The sequence below is a fragment of the Heterocephalus glaber genome, unplaced genomic scaffold (genome assembly GCF_053883595.1).
Source record: "Heterocephalus glaber isolate CG9 unplaced genomic scaffold, H.glaber_assembly_v1.0 deba00001564, whole genome shotgun sequence".
Lineage (NCBI taxonomy): Eukaryota > Metazoa > Chordata > Mammalia > Rodentia > Bathyergidae > Heterocephalus > Heterocephalus glaber.
In genome coordinates this window covers 21,749,629-21,763,572 of record NW_028258351.1, presented here as the reverse complement: position 1 = coordinate 21,763,572, position 13,944 = coordinate 21,749,629, and the positions used below count along the sequence as shown (strand labels likewise).

Here is a 13,944-nt window from a genome sequence, read left to right as displayed (position 1 = left end):
CTTTTATGTTGCCTAGTAACCAAAGGAGTAGGAATGCTGGGAACTCTGCCAACCTTGACATCCTATCTGAATCACTAGGGGCATCTAGGGGTAAATTCTAAGGGCCTTACTGCCTAACCTACTCCCACAAGTCATGAGAGCCAGTGTAATCACCTCAGCCAGTTTTACACTGGGTTCTTCCTTCACCATAGTGTCCTATGACCAGTTCTAGATTCATCTTCAGAAAAGACTGCTTTTAAATTTAAAGAGTAAAATAAAAGATAGATAATAGAAATTGGAGGGTTAAAACCTTTTGCAGATGGGAAGGGAATCTATGGATGTAGACAGAGGGGAAGGAAGGGAGAGAAAAGGGAAGTAAAAGGATTAAGATGTAATGAGTATTGTACCAGTTCTCCATAATGAATGTTTTCCTTATGTATCACAAACATGTGCTCATAAAAAGGCACTTCTGTGTATGTATTTATGTATGTATTTCCTGCTCACAAAGAACCAAAGGTTCCCTATTATCTCAGATTAATGCCCTGACTCCTTCAATGGGCATTGGAAATCCTGTGCAAAGCAGCCCAAACCACACCTCCAGTATTGCCCTCCATGCCAGCCCACCCCCCAACCCTGCGCTGAAGCCAGGCTCGGCTGGTAGGTCTTCCCCAAACACATCCTGGGAAGTTTTGTTTCCAAGTCATCATTCCTAGATCCCCAAGCCAGCCTCCTGCTTTTTCTCCTTGCCTGTATAAAGGTCCACTGCTTTGGGGCTGGGAATGAGGCTCAATGGCAGAGCACTTGCCTGGTATGCAAAAGTTCCTAGGTTCAACACCAGCACTGAGAGAGGCAGGGTAATTTGTCTCCTTTAAGAAGAGATGGAGCTGGGCCTGATGGCACAAGCTTGTAATTCCAAGATTCTGGGAGACGGAGGCAGGCGGATCACAAGTTAAAGTCCAGCCTGGGAAAGTGAGTGACCCAGCAAGACTCTGTCTCAAACTTTAAAAATTTAAAAAGGACTGAGGATAGAACTCTGAACAAAGGCTCTGGATTCAATTCCCAGTACTGGGGGAGGGGGTGGAGAAAACAGAAGGGCAGAAACCCTGAATTAGGAGCTGGGGATGTAGCTCAGTGGTAGAGCACTTGCCTAGCATATATGAGGTCCTGGATTCAATTCTCAGCACTGCAGAAAAAGAAAATAGAAAAACCTGGATTTCCACTAGGTATAGGGCCTTTTGAAAAATCACTTACCCCCCTTAGGCCTCAGTTTTTCCATTTGGATAATGGGTATAATAACAATGTAAATAGTGTAACTCCCTGTGCAACCTACTCATTTTGGCATTTGGGAATGATTTATCCTATTCATGTCTGTACACTCTTCCTATCTCCATTTTTACCTCCTTTATGACAGAGACCCTATCTCATATCATTATCCCATATCCCCAGCACAGCTCCCATACCATGCCTGCACTCTAAAGTAATATGCTTCCAAAAATGAAAAGTTATACGCATAAGCTCTATCTCCAGAGAAGGTTAAAAATCACATTTCTACTGGTAACTGGTTATGTGGCTTTGGGCCGGTTACTGACTCTCTGGGGCTCATCCTCCTTTGACAGCAAAATGAGAATGATATTGATTCCTACTCCACAGAATGTTATGAAGCTTCAGTGAGCCAATATGATAAAGCCTGGTATGTGGTGAGTTGTAAAGTCTTAACTATAACTATTAAATGAAACTGAGAGTCTGATTCCATTCTTTTCTGCCTTATCACTTCAGGCCTCAGATTCCACCATGAAACATCTTGATTCATGGACTGAGCATCTGCTACATTAAAAAAAAAAACTGTACCTTAAATAAAATCAGTTGTGTGTATGCCTAATAGCTCTTGGTTGCTTTCGTCTGGACCAAAATTTCTATGAGTGGTACCTTTTGACTTTTTTCTCTTGTTTTATAGAGCAGAGAGTAAATAAGATGGTGCTACATCATCAAATCACCTTGAAGCAGGTCACAACTTTTGGGGGTGGGGTGGGGTGGTACCAGGAATCTAACTCAGGACCTTGCGCTTGCGAGGCAGACACGGTGCCACTGAGCTAAATCTCTGACCCCATCAAATCACCTTGATAAAGTCCATGTCTCAAAAAAAAGGTATTCAGGGCCAGGGTGGTAGCTCAGTGGTAGAACATTTACCTAAGGTGTAAGGCCCTGAGTTCCAAAACCATAGAAAGTTATTTATATTCCTTTCCTGAAATCCTTGTCAGGTCCTTAATACTTTCATGACACTTTAACAGAAGAGAATAGAGTTTGTCATTTTTCCTAAAATTATTTAACCATGGAACAATTTAGCTTCTCTCAGAATCCAAATAAAACCTACCTCAGAAAATGCTTTGTGAAAGTGTTACTGCTCTACACCCTACTCCCCACACTCATTTTGAGTACTGTAATCCACCCTTTGCAAGTGGCCTCCATGAGCCTCTACCCACTGGGAGAAGCCATAGAAAATCTTTGATTCAGCCAGCTTTGATCATCTATGATTTAAACACATCAGGCTATATTACTGTAAGCGGCTCTATCCTACAGGTCCGTGTAGCTATTCCCATATATTCAAGCATCACATTTTATCCAAAAAAATCCCTTGACCAACCATAGTCACAGAGAACGTTTTCATTAGAACTCTAGAACTTCACTTATAACTTATGAACTTTTATTTTAGCCTGATTTTGACTTTGTAATCTGTTTCTCAATCAACAGCATATTTTAAAAAGTGAAATCTGGCTAGTAGAGGCAAAACTCACTAACCACAGGAAGAAATTACATCTAAAAAGCTGCCCAGGAAGGTAAAGATATAAAAAGCTGGGCATGGTGGTGCACACCTGCAGTCTCACCTACTTGGAAGCCTGAGGCAGAAGGATCCCTTGAACTGGGGTGTTAAAGGCCTCCAGGCTCAATATAGTGAAACCCTGTCTGGAAAAAAAAATGGCAAGTATAGTGGCACAGGCCTGTGATACCAGCACTCAGGAAGCCAAGGCAGGAGGATCACTGTGAGTTTGAGGCCAGCCTGGGCTGCAGTAGTGAGTTCAAGGCCAGCCTGAACTATGCAATGAGACCCTGTCTCAAAAAAGAAGAAGAAGAAAAAAAAATCTTAAAAGTAAACAGGAAAGCAAATCAGTCCAGAAACAATGAGTGCAGAGTAAAAATCCACTAGGGACCTAATATCTAAAATAATCTCATGACATTATCACTCAGAACCCTCGAATTATCAAGAAAAAGTTAAATTCTATTCTAGGTACTAGATTAAATAAAGCAAGATGATGTCTAACACATTTTGGAGAGCTTTCATTCTGTAATGGATTTTTTAACATATAAATTAGTAAAACTGGCTGTTTTAATGGTTAATTTTAAATTTTCCAGATATTTCTGAGACAAGGAACACACCATCACTATTTATTTTTTTATTTATTTTTTTTTTAGATGCCAGGGATTGAACTCAGGACCTTGTGCTTGCAAGGCAGGCACCGGAACCACCGAGCTAAATCCCCGGCCCAACCATCACTATTAAGGTTAACTAAATGAGGTGTAGTTACTGTCCATACTATTGCTCTCCCACTGCTTGAGAAATCATCTTGCTATTCTGCCCTTGACTGACCTTCTTAGCACACTCTACCCCAGTTCCACTTAGCCCCTAGGACTCTCTAAGTCTCGAAGATCTGTGTCCAATGTCAAAATCCCTATGCAGCTGACTTGGCATTATGCAGCCTCCGCTGGTCATTTATCCAAGTAATTTAACAAGAGTGAGAGATCAGTGCTATGACACATTTATGTCTAATGAGGAAATGGTGATCCCCCAAATATAGCCAAGTTAGAGTGCTGGAGTGGCAGATTTGGGAGTATAAAGAGAACTGGGGGCCACACTCCTGAAATTGCTTGGACTGCAGCATCTACAGGTAAGTGCTCACAAATGCCCACTTTTTTCCTCCAAGTAACTATGATTAACCTGACCTGGTACCAGTAGAGAAAGAAAGGCAACACAGGAGCCCTTACTGCAGACCTACATAAATGTAATATCCCATTTTAAAGGGATATTGGGGATCAGATAGTAAAGCAAGATACTTGTCTTTTGGAAAGATAAGGGGCAAAATGACAAGAATATAAGTAATTACAAGACAAAAAATTTCATCCTCAGAACAAAACGGAGTATGACGCAAAATTTCCCCGCATTCTGATTTTCTAGTTCAGTGTTACACCATTCAATTAGCAAATTAAAATGTTAACTTATGATCTCTCCTCTGTGATTGCCTTGAACAGTTATTTTGAAAATTTTATGGTTATTTAAATCTGATGGCAGGAAGAAATTATCTCCTAGAATTATCCCTCATTTTATCCACCTTAAACTTCATCCGACTTGGGTTATGGAGGACTGGTTAGCAGGCTGGTCTGCCATGGCATGTCTTACGAACTTGGGACTGGGTCCTGTCTGACAGTGCAGTAGTATCTTTCAGACTGACTCCAGCTTTGGAGACTTGTGTTTCTTTGATTTCAAGCCGCCATCTCCCCTGAAGAACTTTCTGTCACAGACTCACAGGGCTGAAAGGAATCTTGGAGATTTCTTGGTCTGTCTTATTTTACAGAAGGAAATGAAAATCCAGAGAAATCACAATAGCCATTTAACAGAAGTGGTATGAGGCAACTATGGCTCTGCCTCCAAGTATTACCTCTTTTGAGCTAGGAATTCAGAATATAGTATGTAATAAATTAATTGTTTGAGAAATGTGTGTGAATTTCAGGATATAGCTAGAGTTTATTAAAGACATGAAAAAAGAAGCAAGGAGGTAATCAAAATAATAAACAAATGCTGAACTGTCTGTTCCTGCCTACATGAGATTTCATGACATGTTTCTTTAGTTGCATAAAAGTATTGTATGGTAAATGGAACTTTGCTTAAATTAAATTTGATATTGCAAAATAGTTCAGATACTTGTGGCTTCTTGAGATAGTCAAGTGCTTTATAACCTCTTAGAGTTGAGATTCTTTAGTCTTGGATGAGTTTTCAGCTGTGCCACCTTCATCTTCTTCGGGGATATTTAGGGCATGTAAGAGCTCCTTTCCTAGACCTCTTAAAGAAGTCTTTGTTCACAATTCACAATTCATAATCTCCATCCTAAAAGCAAAAACGTCTCCCCCACCATCCAAGTCAGAGTTTGCATCATTCCCGCCCTCTTTTCTTTGTTTTCTGTCACAGCTCCCAGACAAATGCAGGTTCCCATTATACTTTGTTTAGACTCTTAAGAAAATTTGTCTTATCCTTCTTTGTTCAAAGATTTATTTGAGCATTTCTCTTAACCATTTTTTGAACTCATGTAGGGCAAAGGTTGTATTTTTCCTCAGACCTCTAAGGCACTGAAACAGTAGTTTCTACACACAGAAAGATTTTTCTTTTAATGAGTGATATAATTAGCCAATTGTAAAGAATGATGAGTTAACCCAAAGTAAAATTGAAAAATGTATTTTCATGCCACACCACTCACTGTGTATCTATATAAATGTAGATAAACTAGAACGAACACAATGTTTACCTTTATTTACAGTCTTCGTAGTTCATGTTGTCTTTGTTTGTTTGTTTTTTATTTCTTGAATCATCCCTAAGAAAACACTTTATTCCTGAAGGATTCTGACAATCACTTTGGAAACTAAGAAGGTAAGAGTTATACTCAACTTGATTATGAATACAATAACTGAGATTAGGAAATACTACTTTATATATTGTCATTATTCCCATAATCATAAGAAACTGAAATCAGTGAATTTAAGATCAATTACTGAAGTATTTTAGATGGCAGATAACAAAAAAAATCCAGATTTTACCAAAGAAAAAAATAGCTTCCCAGATTTGCTTGTTGCACAAAATGTATAAAATACAGTACTAAAATTTCACATTTAAGTTTCAGGTCAATACACTTAGTTGGCCCAGAACATGACGTTGATAAGAGTTGAGATTCAGTCTTCACACACAGGTAAACTTAGCATTAGCCTGAACCTATGTAGCTATACCTTTACACACAGTAATGCCAGAAGAAGAGTGGATGGTTCAAACCTATGCCCGATGTGGTAATAAAACCCTTTCCTCGAAAAAAGTTGCACTTATTAGATGAATTAGGGCAAAGGAAACCAAAATACAATTGAGCCATGATCACACTGTTCCTGACAAGACACAGTGAAATTCCCAGGAGAGAGATGAAAGTCAAGGGCAGAGTCATGGTACACTGGGAGCAAACAGAGAGAAGCACTTTCAGAGGTGATGATGGAGCTTAGGTGGGTGGGAGTGACCATCTAGAAGGCCTTGGAGACAGGAACAGAGGAGGTGGTTGAAGGGGCACAGCTACAGAGTAGGAGTGGGTCACACTCATGGAACAGAAAAGATACTAATTAAGGGCGCTTCCGAGGGCAGAGCTCACAGGCCATCATGAATCATGTGCCAAGAGAGTGGGGTAAGATCTAACAAGGTGATGTTCGTCAGCCAAGGATGAATGGTTTTACCCCAGAGTCCCAACACACAGTGGCATAAATATAGAGAGAAGATTTGACTTAGCAACCTCATGCACAGAGAGGACTGAGGGGTTTTGCTGGACAGTGAATGGTGAGTCAGCAGAGTGACATGGCTGCCAACGGGCAGTCACCACCTCAGTCATTTCACCTAGGTCAAGAGAGGTGAGGCACACGCTGATGGAGGGGAACATGTGACTTGGATATTGCACTGTAAGAGACTAACGGGAGTCAAGGGTCCAGTGACAAAGACAGTAAAAGAGAATCAGAAGCACATCATGAAAGAAGCAGGTGAAGATGGAACTGGGGTGAAGTCAAAGTGAAGATCAACACAGAAGAGCCATCAAACAAGTGAAGACTTGAACTTGTCTTGTTGTTACCAAGAGCTGGACTGAGAGTTGGCCATCCTAAAGTTACAGAAAGCCAGATTTTAGTTTAAAGCAAGAAGAATCTTTGATCAGTCAAACTTGCCTAAAATTGAATGATCTATACTCAGAGTTGTTCAACTAGGCTGGATAACACTTGTGCAAAAATATAGCTGAGACAACTCAAGTGTTACCTAGATAGTACAACTAAGAAATACTGGCTTCTGAGTCATAGTTAGAGTAGAATAAGTGGGAAGAGAAAAAATATGTACCTGGTTGTGACTTGAGATCCAGATGGACAGTCTACTTTTTCTGGGAAGACTAAAATTTAGCTCAATCATCGGTTATTATAGTCTTTCCCGAATCTAGGCTTTATGCTTATATTGCCATCACAAATTTTGCGATGTCCATTGAACATCAGTACTGTTAATTCACTTCACAATTTTATTCATATTGGTTCATTTTTGTTTGATTTTTTTTCTTTTGAGGCAGGGTCTCCCTTTGTAGTCCAGGCTGGCCCTGAACTCACTATGTAGCCCAGGCTGGGCTCGAACTGGCAGTGATCCTCCTGCCTCAGCCTCCCAAGTGCTGGGATTACAGGCATGCGCCACCACACTCTGCTTTTGTTTGATTTTTTTTAAGTTTTTTTTTCTTCCTGTAGAGGTGTAGACCAGCTACATCATCATCATCAATTGAGAAATTTATGATATCCAGAGTCTCAGTCCCCACTGCAGACTTACTGAAGATTACCAGTTGGATTCATACACACATTAAAATCTGAGAAATAATGGTTCAAATTACTAATCTAGCAGTGGTTTGACACACTCCCTAAAAGGGAAGATATCCTACTCTGCTTTATTAATTCTGATTTTTTCAGAATTAATTTTAAACAAAATGTTACCTGTAAAATTGAGGTACATATTACAATCTATGAGAAGAATATTGTAATTTGAATTAGCTGCATTTTTTAATTTCTGGAACACACAATTGATGGACTCTTGGGTTCTGATTTTTAAAAGAGGAAATGAAATTTAAAATAAGTGAATAAGTGTACAAAACTAGACATGGTGGTGGATGCTTCTAATCCCAGCATTCTGGGAGTCTGTGGAGAGAAGATCACAGGTTCAAGTCCAGCCTGGGCGTCTAAGCAATTTAGTGAGACTCCATCTCATAACAAAAATAATAAAAAGGGGTAGGGATGGAGCTCAAAGTGAAGGCCCTGGGTTCAATCCCCAGCATGGCAATAAAAGTATATAATTACAAAATTAGAATTAAGAAATACTTGCCTAGGGTCATTTTCTGTACAACCATTGGGACTGTGCCATGATTTTGGCTTAGAAAACAAAGATTGAGAAAAGTAAAATAATAGTTTCACAAAGTGGTTTCCAAACATGAGTCTGAGGCCTTTATGAAAGAATCAGATTCCCTGGTTCCAATTCAGTTGTAGATGGTTTTCATGCACGTCATCTTCCAACATCACTTTTGGGTATGGTGCTTACCACCAAGCCAAGATAAAGAACAGAAGGTTGTGAACCTGTGTTCTGCCAAGTTTCCCTAACACAATAGAACAGCCATTCTCAAATGAGAACGGTTCATGGATCCTTGGAGAGCCCCAAGAACTCTACAGAAGTTACATGAAGTTAAAACAATTTCATAATATTCAGCCATTACTTGTGTGTTTCACCATGTGAATGATGAAAAGCAAGGAAAGGTAAAGCTGCTGATGCCTTATTTACAAGTCAAGGCTCAGCACCAAACTGTTCTGGTCATAGTATTCTACACTGTTGTACACTCACACTAAAAAAAGTTTGTTTTGATTTTAAATGCCAGTTTCATTTCAGAATGACTTAAAAGTTTTAACAGTTAAGAATTGTTAATCTTATTAAATCTCATTCTTAACTATACATCTTTTAATATTTTCTGCGATGAAATGGGAAGTCCATCATAGCTTGATGATTGCCTCAAAGAAAACTAACTGTGCAATAATCATATGAGCTGCAAGCTGAACTAGTCAAGTTATTCATGAAGCACCATTGTTACTTGGCAGTCCAACTAGTAGACAAACTGTGGTTATTCAGACTTGCATATTTGGCAGACATGTTCTCAAAAAGACACAGAGCAAGCCTGTCATTTTAAGACCAAAAAAACTGACAGTATTTGTTATTAATGATAAATTTGAGATTTGAAACTTCCAGCAAAAATTGGAATGTAGGAAAATATGTATCTGCCATTACTGGCTTGACATCTTTCTAATACTTAATGAACTTTCTAACGATATCACAGTAGTGATATTAGTGATTGTGATTTTTTTACATAGTATAATGAAATGTGTCCACATTTGGAAGTTCTGCGTAACTCAGGTAAGCAATATTTTCCAAATGGCTAATGAACAATGTCCGCAGATAGAAAAAAGATCCATTCAAAGTGCAAGATGGACAATAGATTACAGTGTAACAGGATACTGAATATTGGGTGGCACGTTTTCTATTTTCCAATGATTACATTCCTCTTGAGAAGGGCCAGGGATTTAACTCAGTGGCACCGTGCCTGCCTTGCAAGCACAAGGTAATGAGTTTGATCCCTGGTACTGCAAAATAAAAAAAAGGTACCAACATTCCTCATGAGGAGTTGGTGCATGTACATAACACATCTTAATGCTTTTTTGCCCCCTTCCTCTCCCTCTCTTCCTCTCCCTCCACCTCCCTTGGTATATTTTCTAATTCCATACTGCATATAGCCATTGAGAATCTATCACTTGTCAAGTTTTGGTGTTAGAAAAAAAATCTACAATTATTTGAAAAGATGGTTAAAATATTCTTTCCTTTTTCAAGTTACTGTTTAAAGAGGTGGATTGTTGTTTGTTTTTTTTTTTTTTTGTTTTTTTTTGGTACCAGGGACTGAACTCGGGTCTTTGCGCTTGTGCAGCAGGTGGCGAAACCACTGAGCTAAATCCCCAGCCTAGAGGTGGATTGTTTATATTTACTTGTTTTGTTTTGTTTTTTTGTTTTGTTTTGTTTTCGCACTGGGGATCGAACTCGGGACCTTGTGCTTGCAAGTCAGGCGCTGGAACCACTGAGCTAAATCCCCGGCCCCATTTATATTTACTTTAACCAATATAATATACCATTGATTTTTTTTTTTGGTACTGGGGCTCAAACTCGGGACCTTGTGCCTGCAAGGCAGATGGCAGAACCACTGAGCTAAATCCCCTGCCCTAACCAATATAATATATAGCAACAATCTGCAAAGCAGCCAATGAGAATCCAACTGTCTTCTATTAAGCAGACATTAGATTTACAAAAATGAAAAAAAAATTACAAAAATGAAAAACAGTGCTATCCTTCTCAGTAATTTTTGTTTTTTAAAATATCATTTTTATAAAAATATGTCATTTATGTTAACATACAAAAGGTTTGATAGTAATTTTTAAATGATTTATAAAATTTCAAAATATCCTCAATTTTAATTTCTCACATATTGATCAATATGATATACATGAACCAAAGTTCTTTGAGTTCTTAGTAATTCAATTTTAAGATGTGAAGGGCTCCTGAGATCAACAAATTTGAAAACCACTGCTGTAATTAATTACTTAAGCCAGGGCAGTAGGGACTATCTTTAGAGACATGAAAGGGAAAAGGACAAATTCTTTTCATTATCCAAGTAATAACAAAAGTTTAAACCAGCATGGCAGTTGCAGGCCAGGGGCCCTCTTGTGGGTGTTATAATGAATCCTAGCCTCTTACCATGAAACTTAAACGTGAGCCCACAGATATTTCAAGAGAACCACTGGCCAAAGTAAAACAATAATACAACTGAATCTGAATAAGGCCCAGAGTAAAATGTATACTTTGGTCTATATGTGATAGAACTCTTCAGAATCCTAGGAAGGGATAGTTAAACAATGGCCAGTTACCAATGGAGAGCAATTTTATAAAGGTTGCAGTAAGGGAGAGAAAACTATAACATGCCCAACTTTCCCACTTTAAAAATAAAATATAAAAGATTTTATTAAAAAGTATTGACTACTTTTAATAAATATATACAAGTGTGAGTGTGTGTGTGTGTGTGTGTGTAATTTATTTCACTTACAGGACAATGATTGGGAAAGAAAAGAGAAAGAAAGGAAAGGAAGATGAGCTATGGGGAAAACAAGTAGAGGAATTGAGGAAAAAGATCCAAAGAAGGAATGAGAGAGGCAAACACAGAGAAAGAAAAAGAATTGGAAAGCTACACAATATGTGGAGCCTTAGGCAGGATTGACTGGCTTCTTCATGTTAAGGGGAAGAGACGAGAGCCTAGAAATTTTAGGTAGTTTGGCCAACATTAGTGCTGCGACTTTAAGGTGGGTTTTCTGGCTTCTAAGCAGAGAAAATAGATCAAGAGAAGGACCCACAAAGAGGGATTATAAGGGGACAGAGTGATACAGGGATAAAAGATAGAAAAAAGAGATACACCACACACACACACACACACACACACACACACACTCAAGCACTATGGAGTGAGTTCTAAGGCAGGGGTTAATCTAATCAAACACTGTCACACTCTGAAACGACTACACCCAATTAAAGTTTGGAAACCACTGCACCAGACCCAATACTTCTCACCCTATTATACACAGAACTGTCCTGGAAATCTTGTTAGGATGGAGAGTCTGATTCAGGAATCTGGGGTGGGTCTGAGATTCTGCTCTAACAAACTCCTGGATGATGCTACGCAATAGTTGGAGGGCCACACTTGGAGTAGGAAGGTGCCGTGACAGCCTTTCTCACTGCTGCAGCCACTTCACCTGGGAACTGGCTAGAAAATGTCCATTTTCAAGCCCCATCCTAGATCGACTGTATACTCCCAAACTCTCCAGACAGAGCCTGGCGATGTGCTTTCACAAGTTCTCCAAGGGTCAGGATGTGTCTTACAGTTTGAAACCACTGCACTGTGCCGTCATGCCTCCCATCCCCTTGCTACCTGCATGAGTGGGGCAAATCTTCATGTTTACATCATTTACTCATGACTGGATTATCTGAACTTTCTATTAGGAATTACCTGCATTCTACTTACCATTTCCAGAGCCAGTTAAGATTTGGGGGTGACACCGAGGTAAAGAGGCTCAAGTAGAAAGTTCAGTTGAAGAAGAACTTCTTTATCGGGCTCGCTGTGCCTGCCTTGGCACGCCAATAATAAGCCTGATTATCTTAGATTTCCACACACGGGGATGAACTAAGTGAAACTCCCAAAAATGACAATCAAGAAAGAAAACAACCCTCATATATCTTTGTTGGAGTAGATGTTCCCTTTGGCTCATTCTTATTTGCCTACTCTAAGCCCTAGACCTGGTTACAGATCCCTCAGGACATATATTTGTCCTGGGGGCCATTGAATATGTCCCTTAGTGAACTGGAGCGACACACAGAGCCCTGCGGTAGTCACCCAGCACAGACCTCAGCAGCTCCCCTCGCCTTCCCAGCCCACTGCAGCCATGAGCTCTGATGCAGAGATGGCCATTTTTGGAGAAGCAGCTCCATACCTCCGGAAACCAGAAAAAGAGAGAATCGAGGCTCAGAACTGCCCATTTGATTCCAAGAAAGCCTGCTTTGCAGTGGATGATAAGGAAATGTATGTGAAAGGTATGATACAGAGCAGGGAGAATGACACCATCATTGTCAAGACCCTGGATGACCGGGTAAGTGCTGATCTCAGATGTCTTTGATAATATAGGCACCCTTCTTTTCCTGTAGAGTAGAATATTAGAAGGAATGCAAAGATGGAACCAAATGAGCATTTATGTGTTCTGTAGTAGAGGAGTAGGTGAAAGCTGGAATCACACACACCATAGCTCCTGACTCTTTCCTTTGAAGATTTTAGTTTTGAGGGGTTTTTGTGGTATTTGCTTTGGAGGAAAGAAAAAGTGAAAGTGAAAGAAGTTGAACTATTTAAAAGAAAAATTAATACTGATTACTGCTGGATGGGCCAACCAAGTATGGTGCTGTAGACTGTAAAGCGACTCTTAGTGGGGAAGCTCAGGAGGTATTGCCTCGTCTAATGTGGAGAATGAGAGTGCCCTTCAATTCAATACTTCTGGGACATTCACCAGATCTCAGTCACACTGTCAGTCACATTGCAAATATAAGCAAATCTCAGCACCTACTTTGCCAAAGTTTATCATCTGTATAGGGATCAAGATGTATATGACAAGTCTGAAACTCAGTTCATAATCTCGGGCATCTGAGAGATTTCGCTTTTTTTTTTTTATTGTTATTGAGCTTAACCTCCAATTCCAGCCCCTTTTCATTAGGCTAAAAAAAATATCTTCAGGGCCAGAGATGTAGCTCAGAGGCACAGCGTCTTCCTGGCAGGCGTGAGGCCGTGAGTTTAATTCCTGGTACTAAAAAAAGAAAGTATCTTCAGTCACTCTAGGTATTTCTCTCTGTTCAGTTTTGGACTACATTTTCAAATCTTACACAGTACAGTAAATCCTTTCAAAATTCTACACAGTACAGTAAGTTCTTGACTTATGAATGTGTTCCATTCTAGGAGAACATTGGTAAGTCGGATTCATTTGTAATCTAACAGTGAGTCTTATCCAGCATACCTGTAATAAGAAAAGTTCGCACCTGGAATTCTCATAAGTTGGGAACTTACTGTATTGTACTGCACTGGGATCTCCCTGCCTCCATGGAGGATCTATTAAGAAACCATGGAGTCCCTTAGTCGAAGGTCCCCCGAGAATACTGCATAGTAGGAAACTGAAGGAGTAGCCTTTTCGTACAACTGCATTGCAATAGGAAACACCTTGCCTGACACAGATTTTAAAAAATATCAGTCTTTCCTAAAGATAGTTTTTCCACACCTTCCACCATAAAAGTGAAATATCAGAGGAAGGAAGGAAGGAAGGAAGGAAGGAAGGAAGGAAGGAAGGAAGGAAGGAAGTCCCTAAAGGTTCAGAATACATAGACTTCGCTCTCCCATTTGGCTGCCTTGGGGTCTCTCTATAATCTAAGGTGGTGGGATAGAAGAGCCATCCCTCCTCAAGAAATTTAGTCTATATCAACAAATCTCCTTC

At 39.7% G+C, this 13,944-nt stretch overlaps 1 protein-coding gene across 1 annotated transcript in view; it reads left to right on the top strand.

Annotated features, from left to right (window-relative positions):
• Positions 1-12,360: 12,360 nt before the first annotated feature.
• LOC101697541 (myosin-13) overlaps positions 12,361-13,944 on the top strand; it is a 56,356-nt gene continuing 54,772 nt past the window's right edge. Inside the window, exon 1 of the mRNA XM_004857530.4 lies at positions 12,361-12,564. Coding sequence (XP_004857587.2) covers positions 12,361-12,564 — 204 coding nt within the window. The remainder of the gene's footprint in view (positions 12,565-13,944) is intronic.